General features: G+C 46.6%; 1 protein-coding gene across 4 annotated transcripts; it reads right to left on the bottom strand.

Annotated features, from left to right (window-relative positions):
- Positions 1–2,599: 2,599 nt before the first annotated feature.
- Positions 2,600–20,093, bottom strand: KCNJ1 (potassium inwardly rectifying channel subfamily J member 1). 4 transcript variants are annotated; one of them, XM_027747962.2, is made up of 4 exons: positions 20,007–20,093; positions 18,271–18,344; positions 17,805–17,876; positions 2,600–5,417 (listed from the first exon to the last, which is right to left on the bottom strand). In XM_027747962.2, the coding sequence occupies exon 4, from the start codon at positions 5,396–5,398 to the stop codon at positions 4,286–4,288; it is 1,113 nt and encodes a 370-aa protein (XP_027603763.1). In that variant the 5' UTR covers positions 5,399–5,417; positions 17,805–17,876; positions 18,271–18,344; positions 20,007–20,093; the 3' UTR covers positions 2,600–4,285. The 4 variants fall into 4 exon arrangements, with proteins under 4 accessions (XP_027603763.1, XP_027603764.1, XP_039239694.1 ...); XM_027747963.2 differs by lacking the exon at positions 17,805–17,876; XM_039383760.1 differs by lacking the exons at positions 17,805–17,876; positions 18,271–18,344 and having other exon boundaries at positions 20,007–20,085.
- Positions 20,094–22,632: the final 2,539 nt, after the last annotated feature.

Below are 22,632 nucleotides of genomic sequence, written 5' to 3'. Positions count from 1 at the left end.
TGGGCCACCCCAGGCTGGTGGTTCAGGGTAGGGGTGGGAGGGAGCAAAATGAAGGGGGAATAAAGGCTGTTCCCATCGGAATTCCCATGATTGTAAGCACAGGAGAGGGAAGGGGATGTGACACCTCGGCAGCTCTCACTGAGCACTTGTTTCTGGATGAGCAGCAGAGTTTCCAAGGAATTGGGTACAGGCAGGAGTTATCCAGGCAGGAGTTACCCAGGCAGGCTGTGGCAGTGCATTAGCAGTGATCTGGCACATTCCAGCACTACAAGTCAGGATGAGCATCTAAACAGGGTTTGTTGTTATTCTTGTTGTTGTTGCTATTTATTATTATTATTATTATTATTATTATTATTATTATTATTATTATTATTATTATTATTATTATTATTATTATTATTATTATTATTATTTTTTAGGGGTCTCTTTTCACCAGTTACTACCAGAGTGTGTGTGGAGACAGTACCCAGCATATGTCAGTGTACTAAAAGCAGTTATTTTAATTCATGGCCCTTCCTCCAGCAGTCAGCAGGATGTCTTATTCATTTGCCAGCAGGAGGGTAAATCTATTTCAAAATGATTGAAATATTATGCACAGCTTGAATGAATGTTTAAAATAAATACAGTAGAAGAAACATGTTGTTTGTGAAATGAGAAGATAAATTAAGCTCAGTGCAGACACGTTATTCCCAAGCCTGGTTGCTTGGCTTTCACAGCAAAATCCTTCAGGCCTTAATCCAGCAGCAAGTACATGGTGGGATTTCCTCTCCTGAAGGAGCAGGACTTTCTCTCCAGACCTTTGGAGGGTTTGGACCAGGCTGTTGCCTCCACAACATCTTAGGGATGGGCCTGTGCAGGGCCAGGGGTTGGACTCGATGATTCTTGTGGGTTCCTTCCAACTGTCCTGGGATTCTGTGTTCCACTTTGTGGAAGGACTAACGGCAGGATGGACAGACAGACAGGGAGAGGAGAACCCTGAGCCCTGAGCAGAGCTGGAAAAGTGAAACCCTGTCACGGGGGAAGGAACCAGCCTTTGTTTTCCAGTATCGGGTCTGTGGTTCCCTCCAGCCACTTCTGCTCAGCAAGATTAAATTTATTTTCATCCTCTTAACTGAACTTGCTTTTAATGGCAGTGGGGGTGACAGCCCCCAAAATAGACTTCCCATGGAGCCCATCCTGCCCGGCCCCGTGTGCCGCCTGTCCCCGATAACCCTCCTCCCGGCCCGGGCTTTATCTCTGCCATGACAAACAGCTCTCCCTGGACAGAAAGAGGAAATTCCACTCATTGTTGTGCTGTGCTGGCCCTGCTGCAGCTCTGTCTCCTGCCTGCTCGGGGCTGGCAGGGCTTCCTGAGGTGACAATCAGCGGGAGGCTCGGGGAGGAGGGGTTCAGGCCAAGATTCCCAATAAGTCCCAGTATGAGCCCGCTCTAAGTAAGCCTGACAGCTCAGCCATGGCCCTGTCAGCTGTGCATAATCCCCTTTGTACCTCCTGATCCTGCAGTAGCCAGTCCCTCCTGTACCACCAAAACATGGAAAAGAACCATCACCCCTCCCCTGCTGCTTCTGAGGCGGGTGGGACTGTCAGGAGAGTGAACAATAGGTACCATCCCTGCAGGCTCATCCAGCAGCTTCTGTTTGAGTTGTGGCAACACTTAAAACTTCTAAAAATGGAACAGCACCTCCTCATGCTTGTGCTGTAGACAAAGGGCAAAAGGTTCAATATTTGGGTCGTGAAGAGCGCTGAGGTTTAGGATTTTGACATGGCTTTCCAAGGGCACTGCCTGGAAATGCATTTTTTAGGGACTTTCTAAACTTTGAAGGGTGGACACCCTCTTCTGGACAGGCGCTGGATATGATTTGATTTATTTTTCCCACTAGCACTAACATCCCAAAACCATTTTCCTTAAATTTGGAATCTTCCCTGACTCCCATTGTGCAGCTGGGTTTGCCCCTTCCAATGGATTTCCCTTGGTCTTGCTGTTTTTGCACAGCGAAGGTACTTCTTTTACAGGCACCCTGGTGCAGCCTGGGGTAAGAGGAGTAGCTTGTAAGCCTTGAGTTCTGCCTGTGCTGCTTTCTGGGGAAATCACACCCAGGGAACTGCACAGGAAGCCAAGAAAGGAAATGCAGCAGCAGCTCTGGAAGGACTGAGCAGCCTCTTGGTTCAGATGAGCCTGGGGCTTCTGAGACATCATTTCACTTCCCTCCTCCCTCCTGGACTTCTGTGCATGGCCACTGATCACTCACTGCTTGCTTGAGGGGATAAAAACTGTCCTTCCAGGGGGATAATCTGCAGGGCACTGAGGTTGGAGGGGCTCAGATACTCTGGTGATTGGGACTGTAAAAATATATTTACAGTTGGCACTGTTAGTTTGCCAGGTTGCAAAAACAGTCCAGTTACAATACTGGGCAGTATGTGGGAATTACCTGAAAGGTCTCAGCTCCTGGTTCAATACCCCACAGTTCTGGCCCTGCTGCAGCACTTCCAGTGTGTGAGGAGGACAGGACTCAGGGTGCTGACCTTTCCAGCCAGAGGTGAAGGGTGTGACAGTGGTGCCTTAAGGAGAGGAAAGACTGAGACAGTTGAGAACTGGCTTTTAAAGTGCTTTAGTGACATAATTGTTCATAACATTGTTCTCTGTACAATGTAAGTGTTTATGTCCCCTGTTACAGATGGTAAATCTGAGATACATGAAGTGATTTGTTCTGAACCAACAAAGGAGTTGATGCTACACTGGGACTGAGACCTGGACACTCCTGGTTCCCAGAGTTGATTTCCATACTCACACTGTTCGTTTGCAGCATAACTTTCTCTTGCCATCATCTGACCTTCTTAATTCTCTCCTTCCTTTAAAATCACTCAGTCTGGCAGCTTTTAATCAATATTTCCATTTTACCACAGCCTTGAAAATAGATGAGCTGACTTACATCGAGGGAAAGAGTTCCCAAAAAAGTCCCTTTGCTCTGCCACTTGAACTCTCAGCAACAGAACCAGTTGGAAAATAAAAATAAGGAAAATTATTTCCTCTTAAACTAGCGGAAAATAAAAAAAGGCTGTGAGGGAGCAGAAATTCACCAAAAAGTTATTGAAGCTTCTTGTTGCATTTGAAACTTAAATGTCAACAGTTATACCCAGCAAATGTTCCCACTGCTCAGCTCCCCCCGAGCAGAAGGTGTTTCCTGGAGGGATGCACGTTTTGCTGTGCTGAGATGGATGGGCTGGGACTAAATCTGAAGCCAACTGTTGGTGGGAGGCTCCTGGGCTGTGTTTTTGTTTGAACAAGACCTTGGTGCTTCAAAGGGAAAGATAATCTGTGTTTGCTCTGGGGTTTATTTTGGAGGATACATCCAGGGCTGGGGATTTCCTCTCTCCTCCCAGTGGAGTGCTCTGTGCCAGGTGGGAAGCACTCAATGTGTTCTCCATCTCCCCACCTTGCTGCACAGTTGTCTTCAGATGTTTCCTTGTTCCACAGCCATCCAGCTCCTGGGGAAGTGAAGGGTATCTGAGGGATGAGACAGTTGGGAATAAGCTGCAAAATTCCTCTCTTCCCATTGTGGGTCTCTGCTTCTTGTCTTTGCAGTTTTCATTTCCACTTGGCTATTTTTTTCCCTGAAAGGAATCAAAGGCTTTCACAGGGGAGAAGTCCTATTTTGGAGTTCTGGATGGCAGCAGCACAGCCCCAGCTTTGCCTTTCCTGGTTTCCTAAGCACGTTCCCTCCCTTAACGCTCCGTTTCTGTTGCTGTACCAGCCTCAAAGAAAGAAGGAAGGAATTGTTTCAGAATGTTCAAAAGTGCTCAAGTGTTCCCATGCCCGAGAGTCTGTTTTCATGGAGGACTTTGGCAACCAGAAATGTACCTTTTTTTGAGGTTTTGGCTCCTAAGTCTCCCAGGTTTCTTTAGCTTTGCTTTCTGTCTCCCCTTTTCATGTTCTCATTCCAGCAGCTGTGTATCTTTAACGTGTCCTAAAGCTTCTTTCCATATTTTCAGGATTTTTAACACCCTTTCATGCCTCTGGGAACCTGAGTTGGACATTCCAACATAGCAGCTCCATAAAATGTCCCACAGGTATAAAAATATAAATTCTATGAAATACATACAGTGTAGTTCAATAGCATTCTGGAGATCACTGGTGTCCTGCTCCTCTTTGATTTGAGGCTTTTGACAGAAGAAATGCTGTTTTAGAGTAAAACCAAACCTGTGCTTCTCTTTTGTTTTACTAAGTTATTAATCCTCTGGAGATTGAATTCTTTCTGACGACAAGGACAGTCCCATGAGTACCTGAACTACATTTTTGTGTCACTGGTTTCACTGACTTCAAGGACAAACCCAGGATTGTCATAACCTTTCTTCTCTTTGGCTTTAGCTTCTTTCTCATTGTAGAGGCAGAAGGCACAGTGGGGGGTCTCCACAGCCACTGTCTTGCTGAAGTTCTGGAAGTCAACTCTGTATTTCCCTTCTTTGGTCTTGGACACGATGGGAGCGAAGCGGTAGCCCCAGAGCACCTCCTCTGGGATGTAGGACGTCCTCACCTGGCAGGTGGCACTGGTGGCTTCCACAGTGCCATCTAAAAAGACCACCAGCTCAAAATCCTGCTGCAGGATGGTCTCTGCTGCCATGTGGAAGAAGGGGCTGTTCTTGTCTATGATGTGATAAATGGTGAGTGGGGAGATGAAGAAGAGATTCTCGTTGCCAGCATCGACTACAAACTCTATGTTGACCTGGTCCAAAATGATTGTCTCTCCTTCCGGGGTGATGGTGGTCTTGAGGAGCTTCCCATAGATGTGGCTCCCAATCAGGAGGCTCTTCCTGAGGTTTGCCACCCGGATGAGGAGGCAGAGCTTCCCCCCGCGCTTGCTGATGACGGCGTTCTTGCTGAAGGTGATGGTCTTGGCCCTGTTCTTAGACCTGGAGATCTTGGCCAGGATGGCCCCACACATGAAGGAGTTGATGATCACCCCCAGGATGGACTGGAAGATGAGCAGGAAGATGGCAGTGGCACACTGCTCTGTGACACACCTGAAGCCGTAGCCGATGGTCACCTGGGTCTCCAGGGAGAACAGGAAAGCCGAGGTGAGGCCGTTGATGTTCTCCACACAGGGGGTGTGATTGATGGAGGGGTTGAACTCGGGCAGGTCTTTGTGGATGTAGGCCACCACGTACCAGAGCAGCCCGAACAGAAACCAGCTGCCCAAGAAGGCTGAAATGAAGATAGTCATTTTGTATCTCCACCTGAGGTCCAGGATGGTGGTCCATATATCAATCAAAAAGACAAACCTGGACTGTTCCACATTGCCAAACTCTATGTTACACCTCCCATCCTTGGAGACCAGCCTGGCCCTGCGCCGGCTGCGCTCCCGGAGGTGGCTGGTGAAGCGTTGCCGGAGGTAGTTGAACATTCCCTCTGCTGCTGCCGTTCTGGAGAGTGAGAAGCAACAAACACACAGGTTTAATTTGTACCTGCAGGCGAGAGGGAAATTCTGACAGAGTCTCAAGATGCTCGTTTAGGAAAGAGTTGTGTCATTTGCATATTTTCCCACAGTTGGTGGGGAAAGTTTCAGTGAGCACATGAGCAAAAGAACAGTTCCTTGCCTAAGGAGCATTCCAGCAAAAAATAATCGTTTCGGCTTGCTCAGTAAACTCAGAGTCAGTCAACTGTTAATATTGTCCTCTGCTTAGCTGAGTAAGTGGAAGCAGAGAGAAAAGGTAACTTCATCGTGGGCATTTGTGGGGAAAATCAGCAGGGTGAGGTGTTCCTGCCTTTTAGGAGATGGATCATGGCCTGTTTTTGCAAGTGTGTGTGGTACCTTGGCATGAGGAGACCTGGGTGTGACCTGGGAAGCAAATTTGGGAATAATCAAGAGTAGATGCAAAAGGCATAATTAAGCCAGACATGCAGTTATTCCTAGTGTAGTTATAGATGGGGTTTGAAGGTGTGAAATTCAAACTCTGGATTCACAAAAGCACCTCAAATAGGATTTTTAGGTGAGAATAAAAGAGGAAACTAAATTTCAGCATCAGGAGAATTGGGGGTTTACCCACCACAAAGGGGATGCTGAGACTAAAGGATCAGATTCAAAAATCCTTTCTGAAAGGGTAACTCTGCATCCCTGTGGATTTTATCCTTTATGGTTGGCCATGTTAACAGGGAACCCAGGGAATAAGAGTCATTGATGGAGAAAACACTACTCAGACTGGAGTATGGATCAATGTGCATCTGGAAAATCCCCAGTGTTGGAGTTACTCAGACACACAGACAGGGGACGGGCTGATCTGCAGTCAGGGGCTGCCTGCTGTGTTCACACACAGATCTGGGGCCTGACTTTGACCCAAAACTTAGGACTGTTCTTAGAAATAATTGATTTCTGAGTTTATCAGCCTCCAAGCACATGTTTGGTTGCCAGAGAGGATGGTGGATGAGTGCACAGCTCTGACCCACCCCACGTTATTCAGCCTTCGGTGACCAAAACTCTTCTCGTGCAGCTGAACCAAACCCTGTGCTGAGATCAGGTGTCTTGGGGCAAAATGCTTCAGCTACAAACCCACTGAAATCAGGGAAGAACTTGAGGGCAAAATATTCTCCCTTCTGCCTCAAACAAAGGATGTTCTGAGCCTGCCGTGCCTCTAAGGATGAGCATCCCCAGCCACAGAGAGCTGAGGTTTTGGGGTCCTGCAGCTGCTGGGGGGGATGTTTTCTTTAGAAGGACCCGGGTTTGATGAGATGGGAGATGTTGAGAGCTTTGTAAGTGTTTGCTATTGTTACTTTACAGCTGCACCACACTTCCCAATAGAAAAGGACAGCAAAAAAACCCTTAGGAATTATTTTTTTAGAGCAAGCTCAAGATGCTTCACCACTTATCTCAAACCCTGCCTCATATCCCATCCCACTCAGGCTTCCTTTCTGGTTAGAGCAAAATGCTTGGGCTCAAATTGTTCTCAAATGGGCTGCCCAAATTGTGCTGGATTTCATGTGCTGAAATATTTGTGGCAAGAATTGCTTCGCTCCCCTAAACTCTAATTTCATATATCCAAGCTGGGGATAATCCAGAGTGCTCCAACTGACACCGGTGGGAGTTTAGTGGGACATTTGTCTCATTTAACTTTAGCCATTCAAACATTTGAGAATTGCCTGTGCCAGTTGGATGTTTGACTCCTGATTGATAGGAAAGGACTCTGGGTCCCCTCTGAGGCTCCACTTCCCACAATATTTTTATGAAGTTAAGAATTGCTGTTTGGCAATTTGTCCCTTTACTCTGTAGGCAACTTTTAGTTGCCTAAACCAGAAATCCTCCCATTGGACACAGTTACAAGGACCTTCAGATACGATAATCAGCAGCAAATAAAATATTAAATTACACTGATGGAGCCTAAGCACAAACTAACTGCATGTTGTAAAGACAGAAGTAAATTCTGTTATTTAATGTCCCTGTAAGTATCAGCAGCCCTGAGAATGAATTTATTTCTATGTCTCACAGTTGCCTTCCTTCTGCACTTAAGTTGAAACCACCTTTCCTTTACTCAGTAAAATTAAGATGAAAAAAATGAAGGTCACTTTGTAATGTACCTTTTCCCCATTTGAAACTTTTGCTGTTGGATTTATTGGTTGCAAATGTGGCTGCCAAAGGTTAAACTTTAAGCACATATCCGAGGAAAGGGGAAGGAGGTCACACTTTCTAAACAATTCTCAGCTTTTATTTTCCTGACTCACTTTTAAAATGTTTGTGTTAATGCATAGTTTGAGCAAAAATAAAATATTCCTGTGCAAGATTCTATTAAAAAAATTTCCAGGGTTTATCTTCTGATACCCTTATTGTTCAAAAACATTCAGATGACTCTGGTGTTAATTTTATAGCAATAATGTGAAAATTGGCTTTTCCAGAATAGCAGGTGAAAATTTGGGATGCATCATCTTGTCCATCATAAAGTGCACATGGATTCCTTAGGTATAAAGGGGGTCCTAATTCCAGTGAATTAGGATTCTAATTTTTTAATAAAAAAGGGGTTTTTTCAGGTATTAGGAACATTAGGAAGGAATCTGCAGGAATCTACAGGAATTCTGGTTTCTAATCTCCCCATCTTCTCACACTGGGGGTCATGAGAAGTTGCTACCACAGTTCTGGCAGGTCTGATTCAGCCTTCCATGGAAACCTTGGGAAATTTGGCTGAGGATCTGGACATATTGACCAGATAATAATCACAGAAGAGCTGAGAACAAGCCTGGAACCTTGAAAACAAATCCCCACTCTCCCCATCCTTCTCCTGCCTCTCTCCACACCCTCCTCACAGGCTGTTCCACAAGCCCTGCTGGAGCTCCCCCCGAGCGGATCAAAGAGGCAGAATTACACCTTTCTGCAGGCAGGATGACAAAGGAATTCTGCTTTCAACAAATCTCCTGCTCCCACACACAGCTGAAATGTGTTGATTTGCTGCAGCAGGAGCCAAATTCCCTCCTGGATAAGCATGGTGAGAGTATATCCCTGACTGTCTGCAGGAGATTATATAAAGCAAGTTATATAATACAGCAATTAAAGTTCTTTTAATTTAAATCAGCGAAGGTAGCCTGGCTACATCTTAGCTAATATTTACCAAGATGTTTCCTGTTGGGCCCAAAGAAACACAGTGTTTCTGACTGTCTGGGGTGGAATTCCGTGCTGCAGGAGTCAGCAAAGGTGTCCCCAGGCACAATAGGTTTATAGAGGGTTCACTGCTCATAGTCTGAATCAGAGGGGCCTTTACCAATAAAACCCTTCCAGGAATAAACGTGACCTGTCAAGGTTAGCTGGGAAAACAAGGAGCTTCCCCCTCCCTGGCCCAGTCTCGTGTTTCCCAGAGATCACTGGAATAAGCAGAAACTCTCAGATCTCCATTCTTGGCTTTCCAACTACTGTCTCAGTCCCTCCACCCAGAATATTTGATAGATGCCTGGAATGTAGCTGTTCTCAGATGTATTCCTATTTTTTCTCTGCATTCCTGGGGGTAGGTAATGCCAACCATTGCAGTTCCTGGGAGCTCTGTCCCACCTGGAGCTGCTCTGCTCCCTCACAGATGGACTTGAGTGCTTCTCTTTGCTCTTGCTTTCCACTGGTTTGGTTTGAAAAATGTTGGCTGTGGGGGATAATGACCAGGAGCTTTAATTGTTCTGTGGGTGAGTTTTGCCCAGGGCTGTGTGTGGGGCACATTAATCCAGGGAAATGGCTTTAATCCCAGCCACGTGCAGCTCTGGGGGAGATCAGAGAGCGAGGGAAGGGGAAGGTGGTTTGTGTTTGATGGGGACCTGACAAGAACAAAGTTTCTTTGCCTCCATTTCCCTGAAGTTCTGATATCTGTGCCTTCGCAGGCATTTCTTCCCTCCCAGCAAAGGATGTCTGAGCAAAGTTGGCAGAACTGAATCATGAGGGGGAGAACAGAAATGGAAAGCATCTCCCTGACCCCACAGCCTTCGTTAGAAACACATCTTTGTTGGGGATTCAGATGAAGTTCTAAGCAGCTTAGGTAAAAGAAAGGGAATACAGAGTTAAAGGATTATTTCTTTTCCCAGTTCTGTTCAGTTCTTTGCAAAACTCAGATCTTCTTTCAGCCCTTCCTGTGTTTTCCTCTGTGTTGAACTTTCTCTGAACGAAGTACGTGAAATATCCAATTCCTAATACCTCATAAAATGCTTCTTTATCAGGAAAGCAAACTCTAACACTTAGTCTTGTGGATTATCTGCTGGTGCTTCACTCCCCAACCCTTGGGAAAGGGCAGCTCATGTGCCCTTCACTGGCTGCCCTGGAGAGCAGGAATTGCCCATTGGGATGGGATGGAGAGCAGGAATGGGATGGGACAGAGAGCAGGAATGGCCTGTTGGGATGGGATGGAGAGCAGGAATGGGATGGGATGGAGAGCAGGAATGAGATGGGATGGAGAGCAGGAATGGGATGGGATGGAGAGCAGGAATGGCCTGTTGGGATGGGATGGAGAGTAGGAATGGGATGGGATAGATAGCAGGAATGGCCTGTTGGGACAGGATGCAGGGCAGGAATAGCCTCCTGGGATGGAATGGAGAGCAGGAATAGCCTCCTGGGATGGAATGGAGAGCAGGAGTGGGATGGGATGGAGAGCAGGAATGAGATGGGATGGAGAGCAGGAATGGCCTGTTGGGATGGGATGGAGAGCAGGAATGGCCTGTTGGGATGGGATGCCAGATGCAGATTCTGTCCTGCTGCTTGTATCAAGCTCTGAATGAAGGAGTGTCAGAGAGAGTTGGCCCTCCACTGAGTTAACTGTGAGTGGAGCCAAAACCCAAGGTCACTGGAGCAGCCAGTGAGCCCTGGGGAATGTCTGAGAAGGATCTGATCTGCCATAGGGAATGTCTGAGAAGGATCTGAGCTGCTCCATACCCTGTGCACCTTCCTGAGGGACACATCAGCCCCGGGACCAGCCCTGCTGGCACTGGGAGCTGCCAGAGCCCAGTTTGCTCCTTGCCCTGGCAATGCCAGCAGGGAGTTGGTGCCCTGACACACCTCAGAGCACTGAGCACAGGGCCTGGGCCTCCCAAGGCTTGACTGAAATGCCAGTTCCATGTGGGAAATGTGACCCCTCCATCTGGCTCAGGGATAATCTGGAGCCCTGTCCCAGCTCCAGCCCGAGCGGCTGCACTTTGCCAACCTAAAGTCCAAGTGGAATTTCAAGTGGATGCACCAAAGGATTTATGCCCTGCCTTGCCCTCTGTGCTCCTGAACAGAATTACTGAGAGGTGCAGAGCTGCCCTTTTCCCTCAGTGCTGGCTGGTGCTCAGCAGGAGAGGCAGAGGGGCAGTTCATAATATCCCCTGGGAATATGGAATATCCTTGGAACAGATGTCTTCCACCTCAGATTTCTGTAGGCACACAGCTCTTTGTGAGCACCTAAGGAAGAATCTCTCTCAAGTGCCAAAATTTCCTCTTCAAATGGGAAGAGGGAGGTTTCATCCTTCTGTTTTTAAACTGGATGAACCAAGACTGTCCCAGCCCATCCCACCAGGGATACAAGGACATGCACTATCCCATTTCTTCCTTTCTTCCTTCCTTCCTTCTTTCCTTCCCTTCCTTCCCTCCCTTCTTTTCCTTCCTTTCCTTCCCTTTCTTCTCTCCCTCCCTTCCTTCCCTCCCTCCCTCTTTCCCTCATGTCCTGGTTTCCCTCACAAAGCTGACTGAAATAATTCATTCATGGCAACACAGGCACATGAATAAATGAAAAACCAGGCACTGCAGCACTGGAGACTCAAACAAATCTTGTTTTCTGAAAGCTTAGGAGTGTTTGGGGTCCTCAAAGGTTAAAATACTTCAGACGTATAAATAAAGGATTTACAGCAATAAAGACATTACTGTCAATGTTAGCAATTAATAATACTGTAATTAGCGCTGCACAGAAATTAATCCATGGCTGCATTTACTGAGGGAGAGGCTGAAGGCTTCAGCTGAGTGGAGAGCAAAGGACTTGTCTGATATACGAACATGGGGAAGGTTTTGGTAAAAGTACAGAAATGTGGCCCTTGTAGAGCAGCTCTGTCTACACAAGAACATTTACCAACACTTTTGAGCAACAATCACCTCATTGGCATCAAGGAAAATGTCATTATTTGATATTTTTGCAGTGCTGAGCTAATTCCATGGCTAGACTGGATCTCCCACAGCACCTTCTGCTCTGGCAGAGAATCCAGGGGCACCAGGAGCTGTGCAGCCAAGCTGGTTTCCTTGCCCCTGGAGACAGGGAACTGGGAGCTGAGCTGCCTTCACAGCAGGATTTCTCAACAGAACTAGTCCTACTTTAGGTTTCCACCGAAAATATTAAATTTTCAGTAGGAAATGGCTCTCTAGGACGAATGATTTTTCAAGCAAATTGTATCTTTGGGCATTTTACTTCAGTCAAAAAAAACCCCAACAAAATAATCCTCATTGCAGTGGACTTGTGTGTGACATGTTGTTGTGGTTGTATAAGAAAAAATCAGGATTTAACTCCTCAACAGTGTTATGCTAGTTTTGTATTCTACTTCAAGAGAATTGATTCTGATGGACTGAGAATTCTTGAAAATAAAGCTTGTTGCTTTTAGCTGGAAATTTTTAATGGAGAAAGGCAGGTTTTGTCTGGCTACTTCTCCTCTCTGATGCCTGACAGAGGCACTGTGCTCCAAATGTGAGAAAGGCAGATGGAATCAGTTCTCATCTGGAAGTGTGGGAGCAGAACCCACCCATACTCCAAGAACTGCCAGCACTGAGCCTGGGCTGGAAGGCAGAGCTGCACAACCCCCCCGAAAGGCAGGGGGGCAGTGGGCAGAGTCATGTGAGCCAGCTCTGCACATTCCCTCGCTCTGCTGTTCCCTGCTGGACTATTTAAGGGGTTCAATCATTAACTCAACATTTTGTTTCTCCAGGCTGGCAATGTCAAGTCTCAGTCCCCAGCACGGTGTGGCCAGAGGGTTTGTGCTGGTTCTGGGATCAGTGGCACAGCAAGAGACCCTTCCCCAAGGTAAAAGCTCCCGGGAATGCTGCTCTGCCCCTGCTGTGCCACCCGAGCTCGGGGATCTCAGTGTTCAGCACTGCCTTGGCATAGCAAAGCTTCTGTGCAGCTTTCTTTCCAAAGTGCTGCTAAATTTAATCTGCTTGTACCATTGTGCTGGTAAATTTAAACTGACTGTACCTCTGTTCCAGCCCCAAAAGGACCCAACTCTGGGAGCGGGAACTGCTGACAGAAAACATGTGGAGCAGCTTTCGGTGGGGTTGGAAAGAGGTTCTGCTCACTCAATGCACAGGAGGAGCAGGAAGCTGCTCTGTCTATGCTAAAGGAACAAAAGCAAGAAAGCAAATTTGCTGTGATATAAAGTCTTCTCCCAGTATTTCAGAGAACAGCCAATTCCAGCTCCAGAGCAGAGCCATGGCAAAGGAATACTCGGAATAAACTACAAGGGCCTTGCTGGCCCTGCTGTGGTCACACAGCACACTCAGCCCCAGAGACAGGATTTGATGGACTCCTTGTCAGGTCTGGGATGATCCCTGTGCAGGAACCTGAGGGAGACGAGGGAAAGGCAAATAAATCCCCAGCCTGGGTGACCCTGCAGCAGGCAGTGTTCCTTTTGTTTTCAGGATCCAGACTGGACATGTTCCAGAAAGATGCCTGCGTGAACTCCTGGGATGAATTTCACACTGGGGGATCACTGCTCTGCTGCAATCTTTCACCTGCTTATTGCACCAGGGAAAACCCCAGATGGGAATATTTTCCTGGAACGTGAAGAGAACTGTCCTCACCTTTAGTCAGGCTCTGACTTCAGCAGCCCAGGCTTTGGTGGTTATCAAGGTGACTTTGATTTCTAAGCTGGCAAAACTCCCACTGTGCTGTGCTGGTTTGGTGCCAATAATCCAACCAGAGCAGCCCAGATAGGGACTATCACGTTGGTCTTGATAAGCCAGACTCACCCCCTGCTCTGCCAGCTTTCCATTGGGAATGCCAAGCCCTGAGCAGTAGGATTGGGAGAGGAAAGGCTTGGAGAGAAACCAGATGAGCTGCCAGGTGGGAGCTGCTCTCTGCAGCCTCCCCGGAGATGGGTGAAGAGGAGACAGGAAGATTCATCTGGAAAGAGGCAGTTGTTGATCTGTGGCCCTGACTCTGTGGTCTCAGACTGTTTCCATTGCTTTCTAACTCGTGTCCCTGTCTGTAAAGGAAGGAAGAATAATTTCACTACTTTACATGCAACTGTGAGACTATTTTAAGATTGAGAATGGGGGTTTCACGATGTAGAGAGTTATTTTATTACAACTTCTGGGCTGCCCTGCCCTGTCAGAGCAGTTTGATGCATCAGTAGTAACTGCTGATCCCTGAACACAGCTGTCACTTGAAGTATTTTGAGATCTTTCAGGAGCAGTGCTGTGCTATTAATAGAAATTATTGCTATTTTTTTCCATATAGAAAGGCAGCTCTTTCATACTTTGTCACTTCCTTCATGTAAACAAAGAACAAAGTGAGGAGGGCTTTCTCTCAAGATGAAAGTGTGTGTGTGCAGCCCTTCCCTTGGATCATTTCTGTCACTGAACTGTGTGGAAAATATTTTTCCATCTCTGCCTGTCTCAGTTGCCAGGGATTAAAGGCTGCACTGAACCCTAAATTCTGTGCTGCTGCTCATTACTGAGCACCTCTCACCGCCCTTCCTTTAATAACAGTATTCTCACAGTAAATCCCACAGATATATAGTTTATGGAAGTCTTTTCTACTATTAGTTCTTCTGCTATTTTTCTACCTGTTCCTGGCTCTGCTGCTGCTTGGATTTGGCCTTGTTTTCCATCTGAGCTGTCTTTGTTTCTTGAATTTCTGTACTGAGGGTCATACTTACTCTTAGACAGGGATATTAACACGTGTTAAGTTCCTCTGAATGTGCCCTGCCTCCCATTCAGAAGTTTTCCAGCAGATGTGTTGAAAGGAATATCGTTCCAGACTTGCTCTCCATCAATAGGTATTTTGGACTTAAGTTTTTGAGGTTGCTTTTTACCTCAGAAGCACAAAGAACCCCCTTTGGCTGTGATCAAAGCCAGGTGGGCTCCGGTGGTACCACAGGGAATGGATGGAACCTCTTAATTCTCCCTGAACATCCCCAAAGCAAAGAAACCTACGGTGACCCCTCGGAATTGTTCGAAAGGGAAAGGATTTGTTGCATTCCTGAACAGATGCACGTTCCCCTGTACCCTTTTGGAGAACACAGGCTCTCTGCTCCATGAATTCCTGTCTGCCTCTGCCCATCTGATGTGCTGAGCTGACACTGGAGCACATCAGCTGCTGCCTGGTGATTTTCCCTGCCCCTCTCTCTGCTCCCTGCACGTCTGTCAGGGAGGAGCAGCTCCCCAGACTGGCCCTTGCTGGCTGATGCCGTGCATGTCATCAGTCCAGGCTCAACAATGAGACTCTCAGACACCAATAGTTTGGAAGATTTCTTTCCAGCCCAAATGCTGCAGCCCGTGATTGACAGGTTTTGTCCTGCCCCTGGTTCCTGGAGCCTGATTTGGATGATTTTCTACAGCCTCTCCAGACACATCTTGTCCCATCACAGTCTCACCTGCACAGTTCCCTTCCCCAGCTCTCCTTGGCTGCTGCACCCTGGAGTGGGGTAAGAGCCCTCACTCCAGAGGAGTGTGCAGGGAAGAACAGCTCACCCTGCAACCCCTGCCACGGCTTTGAGAGCTCCCAGGACGTGGGCTGTGGAAAAGGCTGATTTCAGAGGTTGCCAGCTGCAGTCAGAGCTGCTAAAGGCATTTGCTGCTCTTTCCTACAAGGCCTGATGAAGCGAATTTTGTCCCTTTGAATTACAGCTCGCTTGTGCCCAGAGATTGGGTAAAATGTTCCAGGGATTTATTACAATGTAATGCCATGAAAGCTGAACAAATTTCAGGAACAAATTTTGAGGATCAAATCTCAGTGGGCAGCTATTTGCCTAATGTCCTACTTTCCCCCACATCTCCTGCAGGAAGCAAATAGCTTCTAGTTACACAGGAGCCTGATTACTCCCCCAAAACACTAACACTCAAAATTGCCCCTTTTAAGGCTATTTTCTGCTTTCAGGGGCAAGAACCCTTTGAAGGTACTGGGGAACACAAGCTGAAGATCTAAAGCCAGGAATACTCTGCTTTCCCTGGCATATGCAGTATTTCACCAGCAGAGCTTTTTCTAGTCCAATCCTTCAGTTCCTTCTCTTCTCCTAATTATTTATTTAAGTATAATTGACTTGCAAGACATTCGTGGCTTTCAGTGTGCACTGAGTGAATTATTGACCCGTCACATGGGTCACTGATGTGAAGAGACATCTGAACAAACTGGGTGCAAAGCAGCTCCTTTGCATTCCTAATAGCAATTGGGAGCCATTAATAACTTTGCTGCTTGGTGCTCTCAGAGCCTGCACAGTTTTAGTTTGACATGCATATGGCTGAGTTCATCCTCAGTGTAATTTGAAATTCATTGGCCATGGACCTCATCTCCTTCTGCTCCTTGAAAATCTCTCCTGTGCTGAGACAGGCTATGCTAATTCCAGAGTTTATGGCTGACTTGAGATGTTACATTTGAAAAATCAAATCCAATTAAATCAACTTATTAGCAGGGTCAGAGACCAGTATTCAGCTCATTCTGTTCCTCGCTGTTTCACAGCAAGGAGTGAACTGAGGGAGTGTTTTGTGTCTCAACCCAAACCAAACGGATCTGTCCTAATAAAATGTTTTTTGGCTGCACGACCTAGAAAATACAGTCAAGTGATAAAGCATTTCCCAGAGTTCAAATATCTGAGCTCAGTTCCTGACTTTTCCTGCTTTTTTGTGTACTATGGGACAAATATTCTCCCCTTTGTGCCTGTTTCCCCACCTACTCACAAGATGGAAGAGAAACGAGGGTATTGCAGGAAAAATGCAATGATTGCAAAGTTTTGAGACCTCTTGAATGTGGTGCTGTGGCAGCAGCATCAGCTTCCTGGGGTCAGGACTGTAATGGGGCACAGAGCTTAGGAGAATCTGAATAAGAGATGTCCAAATTCTGTCCTGGTAGAAACTTGTTTATTATCCAGGAAGGGAAAAAAGCTTCTGCATGAAAAATATCTTAATATTCTCAGCAAGGAGTGGAACAGAGGGGTTTGGAGGTGGACAAATATCAAGCTGATTTGCAGGTCCTTTTTCAAAGGAAAGTTATAAGTTTAGATTTATGAGTTCCCACACTGTGCAAGGCTTTGTGTTTAAATTACACCATCACCAAGTGCCCAGTGGCTCTTTCTGCCTCTTGTTGTTCAGCATCTAATGTATCTCCTGCAGGAGGTCCTTCTGCTCCAGACAAAACCAGACAGAAAATGTTGAATTCTTAGATATCCTTTACACATCTCCTCCTGCCTCAGTTCCAGGGGCAAATACAGTTTATCCTCCTCAGGCATCTTCCATCTTTCCCATTCATTTAGAAACTTAAATCTTGTTGGAATTTGCTGTGGTGTCAATTCATTCAAACAACCTGAGGGAACTTACTAAAGTGCCCACTTTGGTGGCTCCCTCTCACTTGTCAGAACTGGCATCTCAAGGTGAACTGCTTCAGCCTTCCCTGGATCATCAGCTACACAAGGTACCAAGACTCCTATTTTAAGTTTCTGCCTCTGTTAAGTGCTAACTTGAACCTGAGACTAAATTACTTCCCAAAGTGAAGCTCTTACCTCAGACATTAACGAGCCTTTAAGACCCTTGTATCAGCTGCTGTACTTCAAGCAGAATTCAATTATGCAGCAAACCTCAGGATGTCACTGGGGGTTTCCAGAGTCCCACTGAAGTGGTGGAAACCCTGGGAAGGATTTACCTCACTTTACCCCTCAAAATGTTAGAAAAGCCCAGGCAGCTCATTTAAGACAGGCAGTAGAGCTACAGTTTATATTTGAGGAGGATTTGAAGGAGGATCTCATCTCGCTGGGCCATCACCAGACTGTGTGAGCACGAGATTGGACACAACCTCCACATTGAAACGAAAAAAGGAAGTGAGAGGAACTTCTCTCGGTATCAGCAAACATTCCCACACGAGGTGCCCCCCAGAGCTCAGTGGCTGTTTCCCAGGGTGCACCTGCTATGGTGTAACCACTTGTTTTCCTCTTTGGGATGGACATTCCTAGGGCTTCCAGCAACATCTTGCTCTTGGTGACCTGGTGGGTGGTTCCTCTGGGCACATTTCTCCCCAGAGCACAGAGGGTTTATTAAAGCAGGAGCCAGCTGAAATTCCTTTGCATTTCTCATGGAATGCTCACATGTCCAAACCCTGCCTGATGAAAGCAAGAAAGGAACAAACCCATCTTACCTCTGTGAGGTCTCAGCACGCAGTGTGTGAACTCATCGGCCCCTCGGCCCCGCGTGGTCCCAGCTCCCTGCTCTGGAGAGAGGGCTTGTGAACACCTTTGGGGGGGTAACAAAGCCCTCTGGATCTGAGCTCTAAAGCTCCTTTTCTGCTGAGGGCAGGCTGAGCTGCAGCCCTGCTCTAAGGGCAGGGGATGTAGGGCTAGTGCAGCTTTTTGGGGATTGTGCTGGCCACGGAACAGACAACGGGTCTGTGGCAGCCTGGAAGGTAAAGCTGCATTCCTGTGGCAAACTCCCCTAATTCCTGCTAGTCCAGAGACCTCAGAGTTGAAGTGAGCTGCTGGTAAGAGCTGGAACACAAAAACAGCCTCCAGGGGCAGGGGGCTCTGAACTCCACAGCTGGAAAGTGCCTTCACCACGACCACCCCCTTCCAGGACCCACCCAGCTCCCCAGGGCCATCCCTGCTTACCAGCTCTAGGGGGTGTCCACAGAACTTCTGCCAAGAAAGGTGGATTCCCAGAGCTGCACCCTCTTACATTTCTCCTGAAACAGTCAAGGACAAACAACAAATCTGGATGGAGCTGGAAAGCAGCAAGAAGCCCAGGGAAAGGAAATGAGGCATGAGAGCCTCTCTCCACCAGCTCCCCACCAGCTCCCAGCCCCCGGCTCCTCACACCCAAACACAAATCCATGATTAAGGCTTAGTGCCCTTTGCCCTCATCCCTCCCTGCTCCACACATTGCTCCCCCTAAGCAGGGCTGTGTTTCCAAGCCCCCCCACACTTCCCCCAGCTGTTCCCTGCTCACCAAGCTTGGGTTTGTCTGGAACAGGAACTGCATCAGACACTGAACAGTAAGGGGCACAAAGAGCCACTTGGTGAAATTTAAACACCCAAAGAGCCCATCCCTGGAGGTCCATGCCCTCTGCATCCATCCCCAGCATCCACCTCCTCACCCAGGTGCCCTGAGCTGCCTTGTCCAGCCACCCTGTGCTCAACCAGGCAAGGCTGGGTTGGGATCCAGCAGCCTCTGGAGTGATCAGACATTGTCCAAAACAGAATGTAAGAAAATAATGGCAGTTATTAGCTCAGCCCCTATGGGAAAAGGCTGTGGTATAGGAAATAGAGGCAATCAGTACAGAATGGGTACTTGTTCCTTCCTGATCATTCAAACCATTACTTGGTTATTCTTGTAATTTGATTCTATAATGGAGATTTTCCTCCTCTTGTGCGGCCAAGTTGCATCATGCAGAAAATTGGTTTGTTTAAGTAAGAACTCTTATGGTGTCTTTCATCCAATGTTCTCAGAGAACATTACTAATAATTCATTAAAGCAGCACTGTCAGCTGGAACACTTTTAATTACCATTTTCTGACAAGTCAACCCTTAAGTGGTATGCCCTGATTTTTAAATTTATTACTAACACATATGCAGATTTTTCCCTTTCCCTGCTGATGTTTATTTGGTTTGAGAAAAGTAACTGACTGTGAGATTAAGGAAGTGAACCATGTACTACACGTTGTCATGCCCAAAATGAGAGATAATTTTGGGGTGGTTACTTGTTTTAACAGGAGTTTTGAGAACCTCTTTGTGTCTCTGTGCAGCTGAATATAGGGGCTTGTTGGTGCTGGGGAACTGAAACCCTCTAATTTCAGGTCTAGCTGTGAAAATCAGTAGCTGTTCCTCGTTAACTGCCCAGTTACACATGCCTAGCTCCTAAGTTACTACGAGGTGAAGACCTCGTGGCTGCTGCTAATACAGGGTTAAAACAACAGTTCCCACATAACTCTAATATGCTGGGAGCTTGTACCAGCTTATCCCACCCCAGTTTTTCACAAAGCTGCTATTTTAAGGCCCTTCCAGCTCCATGTCACTGCCACAAATCCATTCAGCATTCCCAGAGAAGAGTAATGCCTGAATGTTCTGCCTTCATTTTCTTGGATGACCCCAGCAGATGCAGAGATTCCCTTTGGCAATGTTCTCCTCAGTAGCCTGGTTTGTGGGAGCAGACACTGAGGCAGAGAACCAGCAAGAGGGTTGCCCAAGGAAAGGTGAGCCAGTGGCAAGGCAGACTAGAATCCAAACATCACATTCCACCAGAAAAGGATTTTCTGCTTCCCTTCTACAGTCCTGACACGATTCTGAGCAAGGGCATGTTGGGGATTTTTGCAGCTCCCAAGCAAGCACTGTGGCCACGAACCTCTTACCTGGGGTCTGACGCGGTGAAGGCGAGCACAGAAGGGAGAGGGGAGAAAATCTGCCCAGCTTTGTGTCCCCCAGACCACAGAACTTCCACAGAACGTGGGTCCAGCAGCTTCTGTGTCAGAGCAGGAGAGCCCAGGGCCCTCTTTGGCTTTTATGTGTGGTGTGGCAGCTCAGACTGGCTGCCAGCTCATCTATATGCAATGGCTCATTAACAGTGCCTTGGTTTGTATGGATGTCAAAGGCACAGGAACGGAGGCAAAACTCAGTGCAAGTGTTGAGCTGCTAAAGTCAGAGAAAATATTACCTGGAGGAGCTGCTCTTACTCCTCCTGTCACCACACCTGAGTCTCTTGTCCCACCTCTTGTCCGGGCCACTCGTGAGGATCAGCCTTCCCTTTGCTCTGGGCAAGAACCAGCTGCCTCTGGATGCCCCCCTATTCTGCAGAGCCCTTTGCATCTTGAATTATTTGGTCTGTGCTCTATCAGCTGCATGTGTCCTTGTCCAAATTCCTGCTTAGACTTTCCTTCCTGGATTTGAGCTGAAACTTGGGTTCCATCTGGACTCTCTGCAGAGGAGAGACTGCAGGAGTCACCTCGTTGCTGAGAGGCTGCTGTTGCTCTCCCTGCATTGCTGTCACCTTAGAGCTTAAAGAAATGTGCATCTCTTGGAATTCTCAACCCTTTGCATCCTAAGGAAGAAATGACTTAAGGCTGGAATCCTCCCACTCATCTGTAGGCACACAAAAATGAGGTGGAGTAAAGGCAGCTCAGGTTCCCCTCGTGCTCAGAAGGCATTTGTTCTCCCTCTAAGACAGATATTGCCTTGCAGAGGTGCCCATCCCTCTCCATCAGTAGAGTGAGGGCTGGGGAAATCTGTATCCTTACTTTTTGGAGGCCCTACCATAAATAAATAAATGAGTTCTTCCCTCAGTGATGCCCAGTGTGGAAGCTGCTCTTCCCTTGGGTTTAGGGCAATAAGCACCCAGTGCTTCTGGCCACCTAGAGGGACAGATGGAGACAGGAACCTCTGAGTCTGGAGGAACTTGGGAACAGGATTTGTACGTTAAAAAAAGTTATTTAAGGCTTGGGCAGAGCCAGATCTGCTCAGAGTTGAAACCAAGAGCAGTTTTGTGACTCGGTGACACCAGAGTTTGCCCCGGTGTTCTGAAGACAAAAGCACTGATACAAGAATTAACTGTCATTATCCATCCCATTGTTTTAATGGCTCCACCATTAATAATAAATTTGATAATACTCAAGCAGCACTTTTCATCTCCAAAGCATGTTAATCCATCTGTTCCACCTCTCAGCATTCCTGGGAGGCAGGTGTGCTACACCAACACACAGAGGCTTTTTTAGCACCAGGAACTGAGCATGGAATTGCTCCACAGCCTTTGACCGGGAGCTCATGATGAGGTAGACCCTGAAATAATCTGGTTATTTTTATACCACTCCTGGTACATGCAGGGTTCCCATCTTTTTCACCTATTGGCACAAATGAATTTCCTTGCATCACATAACATCCTGCAGATTGTTTAACATCACTTTTCAAAGCAGCAAGCTGGTTCTCCTGCAAGGAAACTCAATGGGATTTTTTCCCACTGGCTTCAAAGAGCATAACTGAGCCCTTAAAGGGATTTACTTCTGTTAAATATCATCCTCAAAACTGAGAAATTAACAGCAAATGGGCTTTCTTCCCTTTTCCTCTAAGACATGTCAAAAGAATATTATAAGAAAGAATAGATTTCTCCAGCTTTCAGAGACACCCCAAGTGAATTTCAATTGCAGGTTTTTAGGAAAGAGTGTAATTAACAACTTGATTCAGTCTGAAGCCAGAAAATTCATTCTATGTTTGACATGAAAAAAAGCAGAGCAGGAGGAGGGGAGTAAATGACCTAGATTCTCACAAGTGACAAATGACTCCAAGGTGCTCCGAGCCCCCTGGAATGGCAGACACTCCCACAAAGTGCACTGCAAAGTGACTTCTCCTTGTTGTCCTTCATGTTGGACATTCCAAATCACCCAAGGCACTCTTGGAAATCTAAGCTATTGTGTTGGTAAAACTGATTATTAAATCAATTAATTTAATATTATTAATTAAATTATTTTCAATAATTAGATTAATTAGATTAAACTCATTATACAACTAGGGTAATATTTCAAAAAATGCATCCATAACCAAGCAGTTGAATCCTATTTTCATCAGTGACCTCAAGATTCTAATTCACAGCAATCTCCCCTTTTCCAAGTTTCCTTCATTGTTTTCCTGGAAATGTGTGCTTTGAAAGCATCTCCAATCAGGAAGAAATGAGGAAAACAAGGAAAACATTTCCAGAATGTCCCTTTCTATATTTGCATCTTCTGGTTTTCCAGTGTTCTGTTTTCCATGATAAAGTCAACATTTTCTATAAAAAGCTCTATGAAGAGCCTGTTTGCCTAACAGCAGTTTTTCTGTATAAATGTTGATAATCTCTGTTCTGTCAAAAATAATAAAAAAAAAGATTTAATGCCTTTATCTCTTGGAATGGTTATTTATAGGAGAGGAGTTCTCCCGAAGATGGAACCAAAGATATATATTTTAAGAGCGGGGAAGTCAGTGCTGCAGGCGGTTGTTTATTCATTAACCTTG

Source organism: Pipra filicauda, unplaced genomic scaffold (genome assembly GCF_003945595.2).
Source record: "Pipra filicauda isolate LSUMZ 115617 unplaced genomic scaffold, ASM394559v2 scaffold323_size1005334_pilon, whole genome shotgun sequence".
Classification (NCBI taxonomy): Eukaryota; Metazoa; Chordata; class Aves; order Passeriformes; family Pipridae; genus Pipra; species Pipra filicauda.
Note: the sequence above shows the minus strand (reverse complement) of the source record. Positions and strands in the feature narration are given on the sequence as shown.

Coding starts and splice junctions, on each gene's coding strand:
- KCNJ1 (XM_027747962.2), bottom strand. CDS start 5,398: ATGTTCAACTACCTCCGGCAACGCTTCACCAGCCACCTCCGGGAGCGC.